This window comes from Thamnophis elegans, chromosome 13 (assembly GCF_009769535.1).
Source record: "Thamnophis elegans isolate rThaEle1 chromosome 13, rThaEle1.pri, whole genome shotgun sequence".
NCBI lineage: Eukaryota > Metazoa > Chordata > Lepidosauria > Squamata > Colubridae > Thamnophis > Thamnophis elegans.
This window is the reverse complement of record NC_045553.1, coordinates 20,240,515-20,264,768: the sequence shown is the minus strand read 5'-3', so window position 1 is coordinate 20,264,768 and position 24,254 is coordinate 20,240,515. Positions and strand designations below refer to the sequence as shown.

Here is a 24,254-nt window from a genome sequence, read left to right as displayed (position 1 = left end):
TGATATGTTTGCTTTCCTCCTTCTCATTTTAAAACAAAAATGAGGAGATGTTGAGTTCCATTGCTATTTCTGTATATAGGACAGCTAACGCTGTCTGGAAAATATAGGCCAGAGATGGATACTAACAAAAACATTCTTGTTAGCAATACGTAAGTCTTCCTATTAATTAGTGTGCCTTTCTGTACCAGCATCTATCTAGCAGTTAGCATTTCAAAGGTATGCGAGCTGCTCACTTTCCCCCCTCCCTATTCCTTATCTCACTTCTCCTGCCCAGGGAAGAAGCAGCCCCCCTGCCACTCACCCCCTCTTTTGCCCAGAGACGAAGCTTTTTGCCACGCTGTATATTTATCATTGGATTATTTAGTCATGTGCCTGTTGATGTAATATTGTATACACCTTTTCTTTGTTTGGGACTAATAAAAAAGCCTCCCGGGCATTGCTCGGGGCCAGAGTTCATCACAAGAAGGATTTGTCCGGTGTCCTTTCTTCCCATTCGGCTACAAGCATGAGCGGCCCATCAGAAGTGTGTAAAAGCCGCACCCGGGGAGCCGCCAACCGGCATTGTCTGGTTGACGGCACCCGGAGGAGGCCCAGCCTGTGCGATCTTGTTGGTCGTTGGGAGGTGAGTGGCAGGAGGCGGTCTTTCAGGTAGCCAGGTCCTAAACCATGTAGAATCAGAACGCTGCAAACACTGCAGGCAACTTCTGCCAACTCTACCCTCTGCCAGCAGTTTGATTCTGGCTGGCTCAAGGTTGACTCAGCTGTCTGTGGTTGTTCAAATGGGGACCCAGATTGTTGGCTAAACTGCTTAGAGGCGGTATATAGGTAGTCCTCCACTTACCAGGGTTCACTTGTGACCACTTGAAGCTACAACCGCACTGAAAAAAGTGACAGGACCATTTTTCACCCTTACAACCGTTGCAGCATCTCCAGGGTTACGTGAGTTACATTTGGATGCTTGACAGCTGACTCACCTTTATGACAGTTGCAGGCTCATGAGATCATTTGTGTGACCTTCTGACAAGCCAGGTCTATGGGAACACCAGATTCATTTAACCACCATTTACTAATTTAACAACTGCAGTGATTCACTTAACAACTGTGACAAGAAATGTCATAAAATGGGGTGAAACAAGTGCTATTGCTATTGCTAATGCCCTTCCTTCCTTCCTTCCTTCCTTCCCTCCCTCCCTCCCTCCCTCCCTCCCTCCCTCCCTCCCTCCCTCCCTCCCTCCCAGTGGTTAGAATGCCAGATTGCAGGCTAATTCTGCCTACTGCCAGCAGTTAATCCTAACTGGCTCAAGGTTGACTCAGCCTTCCGTCCTTCCAAGGTCAGTCAAATGAGGACCCAGATTGTTGTGGGCAAGAGGATGACTCTGTAAACTGCTTAGAGAGGGCTGGGAAGCACTGTGAAGCGGTATATTTTTATTGCTTATCTTAACTAAGATGCCTTTGTGATGTAACTCAAGCCCTGATAGTTACACTATAGAACTACAGCAAAATGTTCAGTGGAGAGAACCTGGAAATTCCAGTTACACAGCCAGCAGGATGCTGATGGACAACGATCCCAAGATCACTTGACTAGCTATCTGTTAGGTTCCAAACTGAATTCAACATGCTGGATATTCCTTATAGCAGCTTGTATGGCAGAGTGCACAGAGATACACACATCAGGACAGGCCTTCTGATAATCTTCTGCTGAGACTTCATGGAGGCAAGAGGCCCCCACAAAACTTCCCTTGAATGGGTTTCTGACTCTGTTGATTGAGGTGTTCTGTATCTATTACATCCACATCCCTTGTATTATCCTTGTTTGGTTTCACAGTGCTCAGAACAAATAAAATCGGGGTGGTTAAATATAGTAAATAAATATCTTAAAGACAACTCTATAAATTCTATTTTATTGTTGGCCACCTAATGCATTATTTGGGTGAAAGACGAGGATAAATAATAAGGAATAAATAATTCATGTTAAAGCTATTGGTATTTCATTTAACTGAAGGATAGAAATAAAACACTTTAAAAATGTTTTTGAGGACTGTTCTCCCTCCACCCCCATAAGTATGAAACAGGAATTAAAATATCATTATAACTTCTTTCCATTTTGAGTGGCAGACGTATTTAACATATTTAACACTCCTGAGAAGAGTCAGGTGAATCTTAAAGCAGTCCGCATGGTCAATGGATTAAACTAGAGGCTGACCCCAATACAGGAGAGGTCAAGTTTCAATTCAGAAGTTATTTTCTTCCGGCTTTGTCAGTAAGGTCAAAAATTCTTCCCAAGAAACTACCGTTTAATTTAGGAATATTTTATTATACAGGCAGCCTGTGGGTTAAGCACATCTGCCTTATGGACCACTCGTACTTATAAATGGGCTGCCAATTAGTAAAAATGGCAGAGTGCATTCTCTGTCTTTGAGTCAACACACCACTGGGGCCAGGCAAGGTTTCCATGAAGCTATGTGTTTTTAATAGCCAGTTTTCAGCAGTCTTCTATTCATAAGTTCCAACTTAATATTGGAAATCTGATTTTAAGGCACACTTGAGAACACACCTCATTTTTAACCTGGGAGTTGTTCTTACTGTTGTCTGTGGAAGCCAGGGTGACAATACAAAAGAGAAGTCCAACACTGAGGAGCTGAGCATTAACCAGGTGCCACCAACTGTCCATGGTAGAGACTTTTTGGGACAAAGAATTCTGACGAGAAACTCCAGGTTCGTCCAGTTGTAACTGAGTTCTGAGCTGAGGTTCAGAATCATTTGCCTGATCTTCTTTGTTGATTAATGTTTCAGACCAGGTTCCCCCATTCTAGGTGGAAACTGAATTTGTATTCTATCAAACAGATACAGATAGAAGATTCTGAAGGATGTTATTTGGGGATATCTGCTCTGTTAGATGTACACATATATCACTGTTTCTTTGGCAAGCCCCTCTGGGTTGAGACACATTAAGCAAAAAGTGGCATGCGAGCTAGTTTGGTATAGCGGTCAAGGCACCAGCCTAGAGCCAGGAGACTGGGAGTTCTAGTCCTGCTTTGTAGTGACAGGAGGAAAAGCTATCAAGGTAATGGTCAGATAAGAGAGAGAGAGACCTGAGTTGGGGCAAGAGTGAGAAAATATTTCAGGCAGATCTTTCTCTACTTCATATCCTCCCGTCCCCCCTAAAGGGAGGGAGGGGAGGCCTATTCAGTCTTGAAAGATTCTGCTACAAAAGGAAGATTCTGCTTTATAATAATAGTAGTACTGACTAACAGGCCCTGCTTTCCTAATTTGGTCTGCCTTGCGATGGAGGGAGTAAGATTTGGGCAGTAGTGGGTTCCTTCTGGTTCGGCCCAATTCAGCCGAACTGATAGTGGCATGCCAGTTTGGGTCACAGAACCGGCAGTAACCCAGGCTGGCCACGCCCCTGAACTGGTTGACACAGTTGCCGCCGCTATCTTGTTTTTGAGTTCTGTGCATGCGCAGAATTTTTTTTATCGAGTTGTGCTTGCACGTGCAGCGCATACACAAAGTGCACCCACAAGCGAATGGCAGTAACGCCGGCTAGAACCCACCTCTGGATTTGGGCATGAAGCCAGCTGGAGGGCTGAGGTGGCCTTTCTCTCTCAGCTCTAGGAAGAAGTCAGGTAAACTGCCAAGAAAGCTGCTGGGCAGTCACCAGGAATCAAGACTTCCTCAACAGTGCATGCATGCGCACGCACACACATGCACACACAGAGATGTGGCTTAGCATGTCATGTGAACCCAAGGAGCTATAGCTTTATTAAGTAGTCTTGTTAAACCATGGCTTAGAACGATGTGTGTACTCACTGCCAGCTGCATCAAATCTCACTAACTTGCTTTAACCAGGATTTGTTGATGGAAGTCACACAATTGGCTAGGCTAACACAGCATCCTAAGCCACCAATAAGCTATCTAGTGGCTTAGCTTAGTGATATGGGAAACCAGTTCCTTGCGTGTTGCAATGGAAAGCAGGAAGATCTGTCCTGCAGACAGATGTGGAGACTTCTAGAGGCCAGTTTCGTCTAAATTGGGGCTTGGAGCTGGATCCTGGCTGTGAGTATTCGGAGACGTCTGATCAATGCTAGGAGCTTCTTTGCCTTCCAAAGGGATGGAGGGGTTCTCTGTTCTTATCTGCAGCTCTGGCACTGCTTTACGGATGGAAGGCCCTGGAAGGAGAGGAGGAGAGTTAGGATGGAGGACAGAAAGACCCACTCAAGTGTTATGGCATCTCATATCTCTGTAGGGCAGGGGTCCCCAAACTTGGCAACTTGACGACTTGTGGACTTCAACTCCCAGAATTCTCCAGCCAGCATAACTTACTCTCTTGTAAACCCTTCCTCTGCAATCTCTCCACTTAGATCATGGGCATGGTGTGGTTTGGTGGGCGTGGCAGGGGAAGGATACTGCAAAATCTCCATTCCCCCCCCACTCCAGGGCCAGCCAGAGGTGGTATTTTCTTGGAACTACTCAAAATTTCCACTACCAGTTCTCCAGAACCAGTTCTCCACTACCAGTTCTCCAGAAACTGCTGGATTTCACCACTGGTTCATGGCAGCCTTTTGGATTCTGCCTCCCCTCCAGCAATCCTTTGGGGAAGGAACCCTCCCTCTGCTACACCCTAGCAACCCCCCTCCCCACCCCACCCCCAGTTCTCCAGTGCCTGTATGCACACACAACAGTCACACAGCCATTGCCTAAGAGGGAGGCATTCCACTGTTTACTATAACATCAAATGCAACCACACTTGCAGCATATTTCCTACTTCTGATTTTTGAGCCCGGAGGAAAGTTGCCAAGGGAAGACCAAGGACAACAGTGTAGACCAGTCCAGCCAGCCTGCAGAAGCGATCTATTGAGCGTGGAGAGCCTCCTTTGCTTCTACAGAGCAGAGAAGTAAAAGGAACTAGGGAACAAGGAAGAGAAACTTACCAAAGTAGCTGAGGATGACAGGCAGGAAGACCAGGCCGTGCAGCATTCCTAAGAGTGTGATGATGAGGTTTAGGCGGAAGAAGAAGAGCTGGATGATTTGAGCCTTGGCAAACGCCAGGACCACGATGCCCGGCAAGTTGGTCATCGCCACCCCAGCAAACACCTGCATGAAGGGAAAGGACATATAGAAGAGAAGCATCACACCTGGGCAGCAGCCTTGGCATGGTGGGCATCAGGAATGCTCCTGAATTTCGAGGCAAGGAGTCCCTTGTCCTGGAGAATATCGGAATGGCAGAATTGAGATCACCTCTCCAGCACCACAGGTTGAACCCAGGCTGCAAACTAGAGAAGTGAGAGTCCCATTGATCTCCTGGCCATGCACATTTTTTTTTTACGACCGATTCCGTGGGCATGGCTTGGTGGGTGTGGTGTGGCTTGGTGGGCAGGGGAAGGATACTGCAAAATCCCCATTCCCTCCCCACTCTGGGGTCAGCCAGAGGTGGCATTTGCTGGTTCTCTGAACTACTCAAAACTTCCGCTACCATTTTCCAGAACCTGCTGGATTTCACCCCCGCCATGCACAGCTAAATTCAACTGGGCAATTAGGAAGTAGCTACTCCTTGGTGCCTTCTGAAGCCTAAGCAACATAGTGAGAGACCAACCTGCTCTTAGGCTGATGAAAAAGGACTTTAGAACCCCTGGAAATGCCCAGAGGCAACAGCCATCAGAACCGCCATCTCCCAAGTCCAGTGCCCGCAGTAGGTGCCATTTGTGGCACACGCCATCCCTCCACCCCAGCATCCTTGGCCCCATTTTGGCCTCCTCCTCCTTACCGCGCTTCCCATGTTGATGGTGGCTTCTCGGGAGCGTTCTAGTTTGGTAGGTTTTTTGCTGATAGCGAAGGAGAAGGTGATGTGGGAGACAAATTCCACAGAGATGCCCACGGCCTGCGGGAGAGTAGAGCAATTAGCAATGAAAGGACAGCTGATGCACCTGCCACTGTTATTTACCCTGGCAAGAGTACGGTAAATCTGGTCATTTGCCCAGAATGGTATAGGCATAGGGTCCGAACCTGCCTGAACAGGGGTTGGACTAGAAGATCTCCAAGGTTCCTTTTCAATCCTGCTGCTCTTGTTGTATTCCTAACATTTTGGCAGCTGAGGCACACACCAAAGTCAAGGCTGGAAAAGCCCAAAGGGGCAGGCAAAGCATCGCACATTGCGCAGAGCAGAGGGGTGCCAAGACAAAAGAGGAGGTGGGGTAAGTTTAGGGTAAACGTACTTACTTGTGGGAGGAAAAGTGAACTATATTTTTCAGAATATAAGACACATTGGAGTATAAGACACACCAAGATTTTGAAGAGGCAAATTAAAAAAAAAAGTTTTTGCACTCCCCAAAACACCCCGTTTTTCGTGAAAACAGGCCATTTTTTGTCAAAAAATAAGGCATGCATAGCCTTTAAGAGGCTTCCAAAGTGCTCCTGGGGGCTGGGGGGGGACACAAAATGGCCTGCTTTTTTTTTTTTGCTATGCACGGCCATTTTTGCAAAGGGGTGGGGTTTCAGGAGGCGAAAAACGCCTTATAAGACGCACCCAGATTTTCACCCTCTTTTTTGGGGGGGGAAAGGTGCGTCTTATACTTCGAAAAATATGGTATTTATCATCCTTTGGGCAAAAGGCAGGACTGAGGAAGCAGACTGTAAGGAAAGTGAAGCTGGGCAAACTTTGCATCTCTGAGGCAATAAACAAGTCAAAAATCACGTGTCAGTTTGAGTGCCCCCTTTCCTGCCCCAAAAGGGATCCACTCGGATGCTCAAAAACCTTTCACAGAATTCTAATAAATAAAAACAGTTCCCAGAGTGAGCTTTTAAAAGGCCCCATTCTGCAGATTTCCTACCTATACTGATGCTGCTTTTACCCTCACCTCGTTTCCCAGAGGCCGGTTTCTCCCTCTGCACCCAAATGCCCCTTTCCCTGTGATACTCTACGTCTCTGGAAAATCTCCAGCAAGGGCTTTGCAGGAGGATACTCCAGAGAAGCTCTCAGAGCAAGGAGTGCAAAGCTAAGCACCTCCGGCAGGACCGCTGGGCCTTTGGTGCCCCTTCCCTCTCCTTGCCTGCCTCCCCTGCCCGCAGCCATGATGCCCATCCCCAAGAGAGAGAGGTGGGCTCACTGTGACCAAGTTGATGAGGGAGACGGCATTGTAGGAGATTCCCCAAAGGTTCATGGCACCCACAGTGTCCACAATAATCATGATGATGGTCAGCAGGTTGATGAAGGCTGAGCGCAGGTCCAGGCCCAGCAGGATGTAGCAGACGGCGAAGGTGGGCACCAGGCACAGGGCCAGGTTGATGAGGCCCACGGTGGTAATCATCAGGTACTGCTCATAAAACACGTAGGTGATTCTGCGGAAAGAGAAATGATTCCGGGAAAGGAATGGGACAATTTGCCACAGCCAACTTGCTATGGCCAATACGCCAAGGCCAACTCAACACGACCATCTCACCACGGCCAACTCGCCACAGGACAACTTGTTATGAGACAATTTAACAATTCTATTTAATTATTTAAAATAAATAAACATTATTTTAATTTTTACCATCCACATTTCATTCTGTCCTTCCTTTTGCATCCTTTCTTTAATGATTCTGTTGCACCAATTCTTTAATATTAGTGTAACTCTTGTCCCACAGCGAGTTGGCCATGGAGAGTTGGCCACAGAAAATTGTCATAGACCCTTCCGGGAACACTCCGTGGCCCACCACCTTCTCTGAGAAGGGAGATTAGAGATCATCTCTTCCCAGTTCAACCACAATATTTATAGTGTCCTTGACAGGTTGTTATCCTGCCTCACTTAAATTGCCCAGGGAAGGAGCATCCAACAGCTCTCAAGGCTGTTCCCTTTGATTCAACGTCAGGAAAACGTATGCCTGGTGTCCAACCAAAATCTATTTCCTTATAATTTCAACCTATTGTTCCTCGTCTTGTGGAATAATTTTGACCTAAACCTATGCGTGACAGCCCTTCAGACACCTGGAAGAGTTGTTACACCTCCCCACCATCTTCTCTCCCCTTCAGCTTTCCTGATATTCTACGATCCTATCTCCAGGCCCCTCTAGCGTTGACTGCTCTACTTTGCTGCATATTTTCTTCTTTAAGATTGTTCCCAACAGCTAGCTGACCCCAACTTTTCTATCTGAACTGCTTTCTCAGGAGTGGCAATATACTGCATAGGAAGGGACTGAAACTACCCAGATGTTGTAGGTCTGTCATCCTCAGCTGGATCATCCCTTATCTCAGCCTGCGTGGTTCTTAGGAATTCCATGCAGAATGGTGCATTGATGTCAGTGCTTTGAGGTTGGTCAGGTCAAGAAAACAGGCTCTACATAAACTAGTAATATTATCTTATTTAGTTGCTTGTTTGTTCATATCCTGATGTTATTATTTTTGCAAAGAACTCAAGGTGGCAAACATACCTAATTTTTCCTCCTATTTTCCTTACAACAACAACACTGGGAGGTAGTTTGGGCTGAGAGAGAGGGGAGAGGGAGGGAGAGAGAGGGAGGGAGGGAGGGAGCACAACCAGCCTAAAATCCAGTCTTCAGCATCGTTTCTCCAAGAGAAACCTTCTCTGTGGCTCTCCCCATTTGGCAGCTCAGGGTCTTTGAGGTTCAGGGTCTGCCCCGCAGCCATGCCTGTTTGCTGGTTTGTGTTGGTAGAGAATCTGCTTTGGACTCTTCCAAGCAAAAACCAAGCCCGATCACAATTTCATGGCTGGGACGGGTAGCCCTGAAGCAGTGGTGAAATTCATTTTTTTTCCTACCGGTTTTATGGACGTGGCTTGGTGGGTGTGGCTTGGTGGGTGTGGCAGGGGAAGGATACTGTAAAATCCCCATTCCCTCTCCACTCCTGGGGCCAGCCAGAGCTGGCATTTGCCGGTTCTCCGAACTACTCAAAATTTCCTCTATTGGTTCTCCACAACCTGTCAGAACCTTCTGGCTTTCACCCCTGCCCCGAAGCTGCCTTAAGAGTAGATGGTTTCCAGATCCTTCTTGCCCTGCAATGAGGGGCACCACAGCCCTTTCCTTCCTCAACTCCTCCCTCCCTCCCTCCCTGCCTGGTTCTGCCAGGCTTTCCCTGCAACGTACGTGTATGGGAAAACCTGGAAGTTCGGATCAGTACCGGGGATTTCCCTCATAGTAGCCGTAATGTCAGCCGCCAATTGCCGCATCACCTTCAGCGCTGCCGTGTGTTCCTGGGAGTTCCTCAGCGGGGTGTGGTAGGCCATGAACCGGGATGCTGTTGGGGGCAAGAGATGCCATGTTCTATCACCAGCCCAGCCTTCCCCCAGAAATCACAATCCCGCTTCCGAAATTAGGCGGGATGACCTGGAACTCCATTTCCTGCTGGCCCGCATAGGCAGCACCTTCCTTGGCTGGGCTCTACTCACCCAAGACCTGCCCATCAGACCCCAGGTGCACCGATGTGTCATAAGCCCCGAGGCCCCTGTAGAAAGAGGCAGGGGGTCAATGCACCAGGAAGGCAGATGTCCCTCTGGACGGCAAGGGCAAACAATGGAATCAGGCCTGCAAGTGACATTTGTGGCACTCACCCCTTGGGGCACTTGAGGTTGGGCATGTCCTGGAGGAACCAGGGGAGAAATTTGTTGAACTCTTCTCTGTTCGGCCGGAGGATACCTTGGAAGCTGCCCATGCATTTGCTGAAAGTGCAGGTCAGGGAGTCTACCAAGATGAGACAAACTCTTGGACACTGCCCGGAGGTGTTTTGCCACCTTCCCGAAGGTGAGGTGAACTTTTAGTTTGCCCAGCCCTGCCAGCTCCCTGCCATCCCCGTGCAGAGTTCCTTACTGCTGGTTGAAGGACAGAACTTGCCCTTGTTAGGGCCAAAACTGTGAATGCGGCAACATCTGGATATGGGATTCAACCAGTCAATGAAGTCGTCTATCCAGGAGGTAGAAGGAATGGCCAGGAAGTACCTGAAATCACAAAGAAAACTTAGGACTCAGGTCAGCCTTGGGGTCTCCTCTCCTAAGGAATGGAAAGCCACGACAGAAGCCTCAGCCAAGGATGGTGTCAACTCTCCGTGTTGTCATGGGGGACAGAATGAGTGGGAGTGCATTCCACACATACTGTCGGCTGGAATGGGATTTCAGATTACTGCTGCCGGGCTGGGAGGGGTGTATCTATTGGGTAACGTGATTTATGACACGGACAGAGGTGGGAAGGAACAGGGATAAAGTTCAGAAGCAAATAAAACAAAGCAAAGATTTGACTGCAAACAAATCTTGCCTAATGAAGCGATTAATAAATCACTGGTTTTTGTATTAAAACATTGGCTCGATTATTATGAATCAATTACAGCATTGTTAGGAAACTTGACAGACGGTTTTAAAAATCTTTGGTAGATATTCCTTTTTTTTTCCATTCAAAGTTTTTTTATTTTTTAATACAAATTATACATATTATAGGAACAAAGAGTTGTCTGGTCTTTTCGTTTACATCCTCTCAATTCCATGGTCCTTTTTACATCCTAGTTCTGTTTTCACTTTCAGCCAAATTATTCTCTTCCATTATTTTTCATCTTTATAGTTATTTTTTCTTAATAGATAAACAATATCTTCAAATGCCCCTTCAAAGTTACACCCGATTTTCATTTGTTCTTTTCTCCATTATTATATTTTGCTATAAACAGTATACATCCTCTAATTCAATTTAAGCATAGAGAGCATTTCTTTCAATTTTTTTCTACCATTAACAATATACTATAATTTCTTCCTTAATTAGTTACGTCACAATAACAAGCTTACTACTACTCTCTTTAGTCTACTATTGTAACTCTTTTTCCCTTTCTTCCTCTTTTAACTATTTTCTCTTGGGCTCTCAAAAATCCCAGTTTTAATTATTTTCCTTCTCCCTTTGGTAGAGATTTCTGAGGTGCTTTTGGGTTTTAATTGATGCCCCTCCAGTCATGCTGGACAACCACAAACACGAGTGAGCAGCTTTCTATAGCTCTGTCTTCTTACAGGAACATGTTTAAAAGCCATGAGATAGCCAAGGCTATCAAACCCCATGCGCATCTTTCAAATGGAAAATTAAAATCAAAGGGTATTTTTTTAATAGCGAGAAGGCAAGTGCAATGCAAAAAAAATAATTTTGAGTTGAAAGCAGCTTGAAAGTGCCTTACTTCTCGGGGAACTTGGTGGCCATTTGGATCTTCTGCATCATGGAGTTATCATTACACCCAGAACTGGAACAGATCCCGTTTATTCCAGGCACCGAGGAGTAGTTGTAGCCACCGGTGGCAACAAAGAAAGTTGGGGGGCCCACCATAAAATATTGGTTGAAAAATTGGAAGAACTTCAACATGTAGGAGTCCTGAAACAGCAAAGAAAAGCAGAGGGAAGTTTAGCCACCCTTTGACCACCTAATCTGCCTTTTTTGACCACCTAATCTAAACATTTTTGGGCTGGTCCAGAATGCCTGGAAGGGCTTCCTTTTCCCCCATCAATCAGGAGAAAGTTTAGTTGACTGGTTCCACTGCCTGGATGAATATTTAAATGCACAAAAATTATATGTTTAGTCGGTGATTTGATTTGATTCATCATCATCATCGTTTAACACCCCATAATACCTTGCATTGTAGAGTCTGGGGAACTGAATGGAACTAGCAGAATGTTTTATTGGCCGGATGCCCTTCCCTGTAGCCAAGGCGGAGTTTTGTGCAGCAGATGTAGTCTCACTGTGCCCAGAGAGAGAAATATCTGCCTCTACCTAGGATCGAACTCACAAGCCTGTGAAGCGAGAGCTCCACCTTTAGGCCACCGCACCAGCTCTAGTGATTTGATTTGATTGGTTTCCTTAGAATAAGATGTGTGGCTTCAACCATCTCTAACTTAACTTTCTGCATCAGCCATAAAACCATCTCAGGTATTGTTGCTTAAATTGGTTCAGAAGGAAGGCCGATTTTGAGTGGTGAAATCTAAATCCCCCAACCCACTGGTTCGATGATTGTGTGGCTCACAGCTGTGCCGCGCGATCCTTGAAAGCTTTTTTTTTTAAATAGTTTTTATTAAACATTTTAATCTTTAAAAACAGAAAGAAAAATACAAGAAAAAAAACAAAACATACATAACAATATAAAGTAATTATACAGCTTTTTTTTCCTACCGATTCACAGAACCAAGGACAATCGTCCCTACCGGTTCGGCCAAATCCGGCCAAACCAGGAGGATTTCACCCCTGCCGATTTCCTCAGAACTGGCTTCCGACAGGGGCAGGGATGAAATGAGGCTCTCTCCTGCTTCAGGATCAGCCACTACTGTTCTCTGCTCACCTGGGGTACTGCCAGTTCTTGCTCCAACCCCACTTCGATGTGGAAGGTCAGGTAGATGCCAGCGCAGAAAAGCAGGGTGAAGAGCAGCACCTAGAGATGGGAGAAAGTGCCAGAAGGAAAGCTGGGAGGTGGCTCTCCCCCTCACCCCATTCTGCCCACATCCCCCAGATCCCTCTCCAAGCCAGCCAGCCCAGCTGGGGAACTCACCACCAGAACTCGGACAACGCTGCTGCCCAGCAAGAGTGGCGTGTAGATCTTGCGCATGAATGTGCGGAGAAGTCCATCGCGCCGCTTCACAGGCTCACATTCAGGCACTCGGAGGCAGCAGCAGAGATCCACCCGAGAGGCCTGCGGGCAGAGGGATGGAGATCTGAGGGCTGGCTCTGCAGAAGAGACGTCCCCCTCCCCAGCCCACAGTTGCAGCTCGGCCCCCAGATGCCCTGCAACCAGCCTGACCTTCTGTCTGCGGATATCGAGGGACATCAACGCCACAAAGAGTGACATCTGGAGCAGGAAGGCGAAGAAGACGGCCAGGGCTGCCGAGAGGGCGAAGGTCTGGACGGCAGGCATGGGGGTCAGGGCTCCTAGGAAGCCAAAGGGAGGGATACAGTGGAAGGGGTCATCCATGGGGCTCAAGTTCAATCAGGAGGCCCAGCGTTAAATGAAGACATTTAATTGAACACATAGTTATCTTCAACACAATGAGCATGAACTCGGACAAACTCCAGGAGATGGGGAGGCTTGTCCATTGGGTTGCGAAGACTGACAACAACAACAACAACTCAGCTTCAGTCTGGGTGGGTTTGCACAATTTGGCTAGTGAATTTTTTTCCAGTGTATAATTCTAACCTGTTTCCTGGTTCACATAATAATGCTGAAATGCACCTTTTCAAGGCTTGGCATCCTCCCAACGCCCCCGCCTCCACTTTGCCTGCAGCATCCCCACCCCATAAGCCAGTCGAGGCCACCTGGGGCGGGGGGATGTCATTAGCCATCCAGGGGAGAGAATCTGTGGGTCAGGATGTGGGAAGAGCTGCCCGACCTTTCCTGCTTGCCTCCAGCTTCACTCACCCAGGAAAAAGCAGACGACTTCGGAGAGGCTGCACAGGAGCATGCTGGGGGCAACATTGCCCAAAGTGCGCCCCAGGTGCTGCTCCGGGGTTTCCCCAGGTGCCGGCTGGGATTGCTGCAATGGGAGAGAAGGGGTGGGTGAGAGATGAGAGATGGGGTTGGCCATAGCAGGAAGGCTGCCTAGGGGGCCACTCCATTCTCAGCTGGGCAACACACACACACACACACACACACACACACACACACAAACACACACACACGATTTAGTCCGGTCTAACAAGAGTGGCTTTTTCTTTGGCTTGTTCTGAGCCCCCCTCCTCCACTTGCGGGATGGGGAGGTCTTCGCACCTGGTGTCCCAATACAAAGATGAAGATGTTATCAGCACCAACCGCCAACACCAGGAAGGGCACCACTTCAATGATGATGAGGGACGAGGGCAGCCCCACGAAGCTGTAGAAGCCCAAAGATGACAGCACGGCCCCCAGGACCACCACAATGCCGCCCAGAGCAAGAGACAGCTTGGCTTCCACCTGAAAAGGAGAAGGTGAAGGGAGACCACAGCCCCGGCAGGGAATCCAGACCTGCCTTCTCCTCCCTGGGGTGCATAAGTGGACAATGAGGAGGGAAATGCCCAAGGGGTCCCCACAGCTTGGGGGAGCAACATGCAGGATGAACCCTCCCTCCCCTGCCTGGGGTCAGGGAGAAGCCCCTTTTCAGCCTGTCTGGAAACCACCTAGATAAGTGGAGTCTACTTTATCCTAAGGCTGCTTTAGCAGAATCTTGCAAGCCGGGAAGACTTTCTGCCTCCACTTTTAACCATGTTAGGCAGGTCCTTCCCAGGGGTAGGTTGCTGCCAGTGTTACTGCTGGTTTGCTTTGTGTGCACTTTGCGTGTGTGCGCGCTGCACACTGCTTGCACATGCATAGTTGCCTGTAAACTGTTCTACACATGCGCAGCACATTAAAAATGACTAAAAATCATTCAGGCAAAGGTATGGGTGACTAGGGAACCGGTTCGGGGGCTGGGCCAGCCTGCCGTCCCTACTGGTTCGGCGACCCATGCCAATTTCCACTACTGTTTCTCCTGAACCAGTGCAAACCAGTAGCAACCCACCTCTGGTCCTTCCTAAGTGTCTTGCTCTGACCCTTAAGCCCCTGGGGGCTTCTCTGTCTCTAGTCTGATTGTTCCCTGGACAGCATCTCTTTCCTCCCCCCCCCCCCCCCCCCGGTAAGGTCATCCACACATTCTGTTACACCTCACCTTCCCTGCTCAAGAGAGGAGAGAGGAAGGAATCCCATCCTTTCTCACTGTTGACTTTGAATCTGGCTACTCTGTCCAAGATGGGCAGCCATGGACGTCTCGGTGAGACCAGCTCAGCCATCCATCCAACCATTTTGCCCTGATCTGGAGGAAGTTCTGAGTGGCTGCAAGTCGTTTTTGCTATTCCTTGAAATGGGGCCAGCCTTCCCTCCTGTCAGACCCACAAGGTGGATGGAAGACTAGAACTCATAGCAGGATCTCGCTTGTTGTCTGTCTGCCTTTCCGTCCTACCAGTATGTTCCTGCAGCTGGAGTAATCCCCTAGGGCCACCGTGATGTATATGAAGATCACCAGGTAGCTGATAGCAAAGATGGGGAGGTCCTCCCAGGTGGTTCTGCTGACCTCGTCCTCCAGGGAGCGCTGCAGTTGCGGGAAAAGAAGGAGAATTGAATTGGCTCCTGCGGGAAAATCAGATAGCGATAGACCCAGCCAGCTCAGCATTTGTAACTTTACACATCCATTTTTGGCTTTTCTTATCCTACTTGTTAGTTCTGAATAAATGAAAACCAACTGCGCAATTATTGTGAAAGGTGGAGGCAGGAAAACTGGAGGTTCTGTTCCATTTACCCTGCCCTTTGATTTTTTGATTTTATTAAACATTTATAGGCCGCCCTTTTCCCTGAGGGGACTCAGGGCGGCTTACAATAATAGGGGAAGGGAGTGCAGGACAAAAACACAAAAGAAAATGTGAGTAACAAATAATTGGCAGTAAAAACACAACATTCATTCAGCATTCGGGAGGGGCAAAAGCAAAATCTTATCCCCAGGCCTGACGGGATAGCCAGATCTTGAGGGCTGTGCGGAAGGCCTGGACGGTGGTGAGGGTGCGGATCTCCACGGGGAGATTGTTCCATAGCATCGGAGCTACAACTGAGAAGGCTCTCCTTCGCGTAGTCGCCAGTCGGCACTGACTGGCGGATGGAATTCGGAGGAGGCCTACTCTATGCGATCTGATGGGACGGAGGGAGGTAATCGGCAGAAGGCGGTCTCTCAAATAGCCAGATCCACTACCATGGAGCGCTTTATGAGTGGTAAGTAGGACCTTGAAGTGCACCCGGAGATCAACAGGTAGCCAGCGCAGCTCACGGAGGATCGGTGTTATGTGGGCGAACCGTGGTGCGCCCACAATCACTCGCGCGGCTGCATGCAACAGACACAGGTTGTTTTAAAAGTTGGCTATGAGCAAGTAAAGCAGGAATCTTCAGGACTTCCAAAAATGCAGCTGTTTATAAAGTTTATAAAGTTATTCCCTTAAGTATTGTTTTTAATGTGCAGAGTTTTATCATTTCATTATGGTTTTTATGCTGTTTTTATTTTTGATTGGGAACTGCCCAGTGTTGGCCATAAGGTGGGCAGCTACGTAGGTAAAGGGAAAGGTTCCCCTCGCACATCTGTGCTATCGTTCCTAACTAGGGGGGGAAGTGCTCATCCCCCTTTCAACGCTGAAGAGGTCTCCAAAGACGTCTCCGTGGTCATGTGGCTGACATGACTCAACGCTGAAGGCGCACGGAACACTGTTTCCTTCCCACCAAAGGTGGTGCCTTTTTTTCTACTTGCATTTTTTACATGCTTTCGAACTGCTAGGTTGGCAGAAGCTGTGACAAGGAATGGGAGCTCACTCCCTTACATGGTGCTAGAGATTCAAACTGCCGACCTTTCTGATCAATAAGCTCAGCATCTTAGCCACTGAGCCAACGCGCCACTACATAAATGGTTAAATGGTTTAAATAAAAGCCCAGATAACATATAAGTGTCTTTCCCAAGGACTTCTGCTGTATTCAGAACCTGGAATTATGCCAGCACTTAGACACTTTTCACCCAACTCTCTGTTACTGGGTTCCCAGGGCTGAAAACAGCCTAGTCCACATGAAGGCTGCCTGGCCCTACAGCTGGATTCGGTCTCCCAAGCAGGAGAGGGACAGGGGCACTCATACCTCTGCCATGTAGGCAATGGTGTATTTCTCAGAGTGGTTTTTCTGAAATTCCTGTACCACCTCCAGGAAATGCTTCTCCCACAAAAGCACATAGTCAGAATGGGGGTCGCTGGGGAGAAAGTTGTTCAAGGAGAAGGTGAGGATGAGTGCTTCTGCTTCGGAGTACTCCAGCCCTGTCAAGCACAGAGAAAAATCACCAAAATGCCGGAGGGGCAGGCAGGACCTTCTAGCTTCCAACAGAGTCCCCAGGCCAGTGGGGACAGGGCCCGGCCACCCCAGGAGGAAGCCCAACGAGGCCCAAATCAAGCCCTGGGCTCTCGCTGGTCCTGTTGAAAAACAGCTAGTGGGAAATACATGGATGAGATAATTCCGGACTTCCATTTCTCATCAGAATAAGGTGCGAACTTAGCCCCTATTTTAAAAACGCTGCTTCTCAGCCTTTCAGGATTCTAATTAGAGAATGGTTCACACAAAAAGACCTCATAGCCTTCAGTGGTTCAGCTCAGAACTAGTGAGAGACCACAAACGTCACACCCTGACACAGAAAACAACAGTTGTCGTGTGATCCATGTGAAAACTTTAAAGCCACTTTCTCTTATTTCTGCTTCTCCTCATTTCCCCCCCTGCCCAAATGCAACAAAATACACCAAAACAAGCATTCCTTCTTTTTCTGCTTGACCACTTGCCTCATTGTCCTCTGTCTTTGCTTCCCATCATCTCCAGTTTTTATATTTTTAGACTAATTTGCTTTGCTCTGAATCTTAAACATTAAGATTTGTTCCTGAACTGCTGATAACTATTTTCTCCATCTCTGCTGCTAATATATTCTAAGCTTGGGGCACTTAATTCTGCCTGAGATTCACTGCAACTTCATCCTGATAAAATTCTCCAGCTGAGCATGAATGCTCCTTTCTTTCTACACATATACTTTTGAGAAAACCATTTTTTTAATCATTTCTTTTCTCCCGTTGCTGCACATATTTCCATATGTGGATGTCCGTTGGGTTCTTTCTCACAGCTGTATTTAATGTGCATTGCCCTTTCAATTGAGCGTCACTGCACCTTGATAAAATAGTCATCCGGTGCTGTCTGGGACCTGCCATAACAGTGGCGGGATTGGAGGGTTTTGTCCACCTCTCCCAGGTAAACCAGATAGGAAATGTGGCAGAGTTCGCCAAATTCCTGGGATGAATGAAATGTGGGGAACTTTGATAGGGAAGAAAGAACACAAATGCAATAAATACAACAAAACGATGTTCAGGTAGAGATCCTTGCAGCAATTGAAGGTCCCCATTTCTCAATCCTCTTCCACACTACCAAAGGTCTCACCAAGAGTCCTTTGGCCAAAGTCCCAGGAAATTCTGGACAAGAAGATGCTCCCAAATCTCCTTCTGCTTCACCTTATGGTTTCTCTCTTTTTTTAAAGCAAAGATGTAATTTTAGCTTATATGCAAAGATTTTGAGGATCATCCTGAAGCACACCTTTGTATGTATTTCAGCAGTTATAGATATCAGAATTCCAATCTATAGAAGGCACAGCTGAGAACTCAAGAAATAGAAAAATAGCCAGAAAGCATTGCCAGCTCAAGGCAATCGACTGCATGGACCTTCCTACCACAGCCGGAATACCAGGATTATCAATGCTTGCCATTCTACATTCCAGCTGACCTCACTCTCTTCTTCCCCTGACTAAACCGGGTCAGTCCCATTGAGAATGACATGAAAGAGACGGCCGTTGCGGTCTGAACTTAGCACCTGGGAGGGAGTAGCCTCTCCTACCTGGGTAACCTCCTACAGCCAGGAAGGGGAACACGGGGGCTCCGTAGTCTGCCATACAGCTCAGCTTGAGCTCCGTGATATCTTGGAAAGAGGATGGAGAGCTATGGGAAGAGCAAAGAAGAGAAGAACACACATTGTAATATGGGGGTGTGGGGGTGTGGGAGAAGGGAAGAACTTTCCCCTGCAGATGTGGGAGAAAGAACAGCCCTGATTCCCCAAGGCAAGAGGCGGCCTTTAACCGAGAAAACAACTTGCCTTACCTGTAATGCCTGCAATGACTCTCTGCAGGCTTCAAACAAGGAAGTGGAGGGGAGGTAGAAGAGGCAGGGGCAGCCCATGTTTGTGCTTATTGGCCAGGCTCCCCATATTGTCAGTTGCAAAGTCCCCCCAAAAGGTGGGCAGCAGCCTGTCACCTTCCGTCCTGCAGGACGCAACTCATGCTGTGCCCCTCAATTTAGGCTAAGGTTGGGAGATGCCAACAGGAGGTGGGTGGAAGGACAGCCAGCCAGCTTAAAAGAGTCCATACCATCCCTACTCTGGTGCCTTGCCTGGAGTGGCATAGGGCCAAGAAAGCAGGCAAGGGGCACACTCCCCAAAGCAGACAAGGCCGGCTGTTGGGGCACAAGGGGTAACGGCAGCAGGACTGGCACCAAAGGTGGCAACTTTAAAGTGGCATGCTTGTGCCAGTTCAGAGATGGGTGGGAAAGATAAATGAATGGATGGCGATGAAAAGGAAAGGATGCAGTGGTGGGTTGCTAGCCGGTTTATTACGGGTTCATTCGTGCTTGTGCGCATCCGGGTGGATGGGCTGAACCAGGAGCAACCCATCTCTGAAACGATGCCACCAAAATGGGGCACCAGCATTTCCTTCCACATGCTGCCCTTCTTAGCAAGGATGAGTCCCCCCTCCCGCATGGAAGGCAGCTTCCCAACACACACACTCACTGGATGCAGTAGAGGAAGTGGTCTCTCCAATCGACGGTGCCGTTCTCCTTCCCCACCGTCTGCTCGGCTGTCGCATTCAGGTGCGTGCGATTGTTCTGGAAGAACTGCAGGAGGCTGTTGACACAGCAGTCCGAGAGACTGGCGTTCTTGGGGTTCAGGGGGGCATAGCAAACGTCCTGCAAGGCAACGTTCCTTTGATGCTTATCAGACCAGATCTCCAGCTTCTGCAGCTTGGTCTGCAAGTCCAGCAGGTCCAAAAGGACCTCTTTGGAGAGGACTCCACTGAAGTTCTTCTCTCCCCAAAAGAGGGAATCATAAACGTGGCTTGAGGAGTTCTTGGCCGTCAGGATGATTTGGTTGGTCCGGAGGAAGGGCCCAAAGTGCTTCTCGTAGAGGGCTTTCTCCTGCCGGGCCTGGCTGTCTGGGGAGGCCCAGAGCTCCAGAGGGTCTGTGGTCAGTTCCATCCAGATAATTCCACTGGAAAGTCCTGCCACGATGGCTAGAGATATGATGATGACTTTGACGGGGTTGGAGGCCACCCACCTTCCCCACCAGCTGAAGGCCTTCACCAGGAAGTCATACATGGCCTGACTCGCCTTCTCAGAGGCGGACAACTTCGTCACGGCCTCTTCTCTGCTGGGAGCCTTTTGCTTCTTGGACGAGGAGCATCTTTGCCACAGCAGCAAGGACATAAACAACAGTGCAACAACCGCAAAGAGAACGATGGAGACAAACAGGATCCCGTCCATGCTGCCCACTTGGAAGGGCTGATTTTTGGAAGGAGGAAGCTGGATGGCCGGACACGACTGTTCGCAGTCGGGGCAGGAGCACTTTGGGCTATTGTTGACAGCCTCGCTGCATTTCCAGACTGTTTTATTGAGTGGCAAAATGTTTTCCTCCTCAGCGGTCCAGTCCCCTGCTTTCAGGAGGTAGGAGATGGCCAAGGGGGCCAGCCCATTGCCGGGGTTGCCTTGGAAATCTAGCCACCGTTGGGTGTTGCACGCAGCCGCCCCGTACTTGCCGCACATCACACTCAAGACATAATCGCCGGTGGCTGGCAACCTGACCCCCTTGCACGACTGGAAGACTTCCTCGGCAAACTGCTGGTTGTAGTAAGCCTGGAACTCCAGCACGCCCCTCACGGGAACGTTGAGGATGGTGTGGTTGAAGTAGCGGGTGACATTGATGAAGAGGCTCTGATCTGGGCTGCAGATGTTCTGGCAGTGGATGTTGGAGAAGTTTTCCGTGCAGGCTGGGCAGCGAGACAGCACAGCCTTGGTCAGCGCGAAGCTATTCTGCATGGAGTTTAGCTGCTCTAGCGAGCAGCAGCCGTAGGTGCTGCTGTCTCCCTTGAAGAGCATCGGGCAGACCTTCTTGAAGCGGTCGAGGTGGGAGCCCTTGAGCAGCCGGGCCGGGGTGTTGGAAAGGCATGGCACTCTGTGCGGGATGAGTCCAGTTCCAATTTCAGGATTCGGGCCACAGTCGCCATAGAAGGCGCAGTATCCTGCCTGGTGGATTTCGGTCAAACCGGCAGCCTAGAAAGCCGAGAGCCCAGAGAGGCAGGGAAAGCTGGTTAATCCCCATGGCTGTTGAGGGGGGGGCAGGTGGGAGGGGCTGGGCAAGAAGCCATTGGTTGCAATCAGGGACGTGCAGTCACTAGAGGCAGGGGAGGCGTGGCCTCACAAGTCATGAGGAAAAGGAAAGAATTTTAAAGATTTTTTAAAAAATAATTAAAGCCAAGGTAGTTGCTGCCAGACTCCAAGTCACAGTGACTTGGAGTCTGCTTAGTGTTAACTATAGGAGGAGGCGAGAGAACTATGGGCCTCCTTTGCATAAGGAATTTTTCTCCTTTTAAGAGTTAAGCAAGGGTTAAAAAGCGAAAAATTTCATATGCAAAGGAGGCACGTGATTCTCCCGCCTCCTGATCTGGGAGCAGCGAATCATGCCTTGCAGTTGAGCGACTGCGCAATCTAGCAGCAGGAGCCTTGCTTGTAAAACGCGCCTGTGTTGCAAAAGTTCATGCTCCAAGCAAGTTCAGCTCTCCACTTTGCATCGCAGGAGTCGCCAAGCCCCTTTGCTGCAGACCTGGGTATGGTGCTGGGCTGGCTGCAGGCCGGGGCAGCGGGCGGGCGGTAGCATTGGGGGCGGCGAGGCACTTTGCATCGCAGGAGCCACCAAGTGCCTTTGCTGCAATCTGGGTATGGTGCTGGGCTGGCTGCAGGCCGGGGCAGCGGGCGGGCGGCGGCATCAGCGGCAGCGGGGCACTTTGTGTCACGGGAACTTCATCAGCCACCGCTGCCGCTTCCTCCACTGCCGCCGCTTTCCCCTCTGCCCTAGCCGCGGCTTATGCCGCATTCGGAGTGCTGCCCTTGGGCAAGACGCAGAGCCCAGAGTCCCTGCTGGACATCATGGCACGGCATGTGGCATAGAAGTGGCCCTTCCAGCGGGTGGAGGAGCAGTTCAAGCTCATCCCGGAGCCTGTGCAGCGCCGCATTGTCTACTGGTCCTTCTCCCCACACCGGCCCTCCCCCTCCCGGTAGCTTCTCCTCCTTTAAATCTCTTTTTGCCTGCTGTCAAGCCGCTTTTTTTCTTTTTGCCTCACCAGCCATAAGCTTCACCGCATGTCACTGCTTGCAATAGGAACCGAAGAGAGGGCTGCAGATACAACTGGACTGGGATCAAAGCAAGAACTTTTCCCCCTTAGCATAAATGGCTTCTTCCTCTTCAGAAGTTCAACAATTAAAAAATGGAGCCCATTGAGTGTCGGTCAGGGATGTTTGGATAAGCCTTAAATAGAAATGTGGCATTTGAAAAGCAAATTTCCTCAATTTGCCACCAAATTAGCCCCAAGTATTAGTCTCCACATCTTTTTTACAGTTTTGGTTGCCACGATGTAAAAAAGATGCAGAGACTCTAGAATGAGCGCAGAGAAGAGCAACAAAGAAGATTAGGGGACTGGAGGCTAAAACATTAAGAATGGTTGCAGGAATTGGGTATGTCTAGTTTAATGAAAAGAAGGACTAGGGGAGACATGATAGCAGTCTTCCAATATCTCAGGAGTTGCCACAAAGAAGAGGGAATCAAACTATTATCCAAAGCAACTGAGGGCAGAACAAGAGGCAATGGGTGGAAACTAATTAAGGAGAGAAGCAACTTAGAACTGAGGAGAAATTTCCTGACAATTAGAACAATTAATCAGTGGAACAGAAGTTGCCTCCAGGAGTTGTGAATGCTCCAACACTGGAAGTTTTTAAGAAGATGTTGGATAACTGTTTGTCTGAAGTGGTGTAGGGTTTCCTGCCTAGGCAGGGGTTGAACTAGAAGATCTCCAAGGTCCCTTCCAACTCTGCTATTCTATATCCCCCCCCATATTAACCTCTGACAGAGGTGTGCCTATTCTCTCCTATTCTAAGGGAAAGGCAGAGAGTGGCCACCTATTCAGTTAAGAGAACATCTGTCATAGAATCAGATCATGCCCTATTCCCACCCCGAGTGCCAGACAGCTGTGCCCTTTTCCAGATGATGCCACTCATCTTGTGTGGCAGATGCCGAACTGGAAATGTTTCTCGTTTCTCCGGACTTTGCGTTCCCAGAAATGGAGAGAATCAGGCCAAGCTTTGTCTCTTCATCCCGCCAGTCTCCAATACTTAGTTTCTTGCTTACTAAGACCTTTAGCCTCCCATCTTCTGGAGACTGGCCGTAAAAGGCTAGCCTCGTAACTTGAAAGGCTTGCCTGTCAACTGGGCAATTTGGGGACAATCACCTCTGGGATGAACTTAAAAGGATACAATCTTAAACTTTTCTGTTTGTGTACACATCTCCAGTTGCCCCAAACTGCCGGTCTCTGTTTAGGGAAGCCTTAAAGTAGGAAGTGGTGCTTTGCAGATCAACTGACCCTGATTGAAGTCTCCCTCCCTTCCAAGGGCTGAGAGAGGGATCGGGAAAAGCCGAGGGCCCTATAGCTGGGGGCACCAGGTCCCTCAAAAGCACACCTGGCCACTAAATCCCTCCAACCCACAGCCTCCCATGGCGCCATCATCACTGCTCACCCACCTCGGTCCTCAGGTCCAGGCTGACGCTGAGCACCACTACGGCAAGCAGGCCCCCCCGCAGCATCCTGGCAAGTCTGGGCCACCGACAAGGATCCTCGGAGAAAAGGCAGCGCCAAGGCACATGCTCCCTCTTCATTCACTCTACTGATATCACACACCAATCAGACTGCACCAACACCATATCCTGGTTTATCATTTACTGGGAGATAGCATTCTTGCCATGCTGGCTTAGTCCCCACCTACCTGTTCCCCCCAACCCCCGGCTTATTTGGAATCTTGGCTTTGACCAGCTGGGAAACTGAGGCATGCCTTAGCAGCAAGCTCTGAGCGAGAGAAGGGATTGATAGTGGCAGTTGCCTTGAGCCTACTAGCCAGATACCTGAGGTTTATAATCTTATACCAGGCCTTTCTTCCTATAGATACAATATATATATATACCACTTTATAATGCCTTGGGAAGGTCACACTTGGAATCCTGCATTCAGTTTTGGTTGCCACGATGTAGAAAATATGTGGAGACTCTAGAAAGAGTGCAGAGAAGAGCAAGAAAGAGGATTAGGGGACTAGAGGCTAAAACATATGAACAACAGTTGCAGGAACTGGGGGATGTGTAGTTTAATGAAAAGAAGGACCAAGGGAGACATAATAGCAGTCTTCCAATATCTCAGCTACAAAGAAGAGGGAGTCAAACTATTTTTCAAGGCACCTGAGTGTAGAACAAGAAGCAATGGGTGGAAACTAATCAAGGAGAGAAATTTCTTGACAGTTAAAACAATTAATCAGTGGAACAACTTGCCTCCAGAAGCTGTGAATGCTCCAACACTGGAAGTCTTTAAGAAGATGTTAGATAGCCATTTGTCTAAAATGGT

General features: G+C 48.7%; 1 protein-coding gene across 1 annotated transcript; it reads right to left on the bottom strand.

The window, feature by feature from the left end:
* Positions 1 to 1,960: 1,960 nt before the first annotated feature.
* On the bottom strand, positions 1,961 to 23,463 carry NPC1L1 (NPC1 like intracellular cholesterol transporter 1). Its single transcript, XM_032229628.1, has 19 exons — positions 23,387 to 23,463; positions 19,334 to 20,868; positions 18,389 to 18,489; positions 16,610 to 16,782; positions 14,907 to 15,035; positions 13,703 to 13,885; positions 13,355 to 13,469; positions 12,740 to 12,867; positions 12,491 to 12,631; positions 12,284 to 12,373; positions 11,135 to 11,325; positions 9,799 to 9,926; positions 9,543 to 9,672; positions 9,381 to 9,436; positions 9,079 to 9,229; positions 7,104 to 7,335; positions 5,765 to 5,878; positions 4,932 to 5,094; positions 1,961 to 4,169 (listed from the first exon to the last, which is right to left on the bottom strand). Exons 1-19 carry the CDS (start codon positions 23,447 to 23,449, stop codon positions 4,009 to 4,011), a joined length of 3,984 nt encoding a protein of 1,327 aa, XP_032085519.1. The 5' UTR covers positions 23,450 to 23,463; the 3' UTR covers positions 1,961 to 4,008.
* Between the last annotated feature and the right edge of the window lie 791 nt (positions 23,464 to 24,254).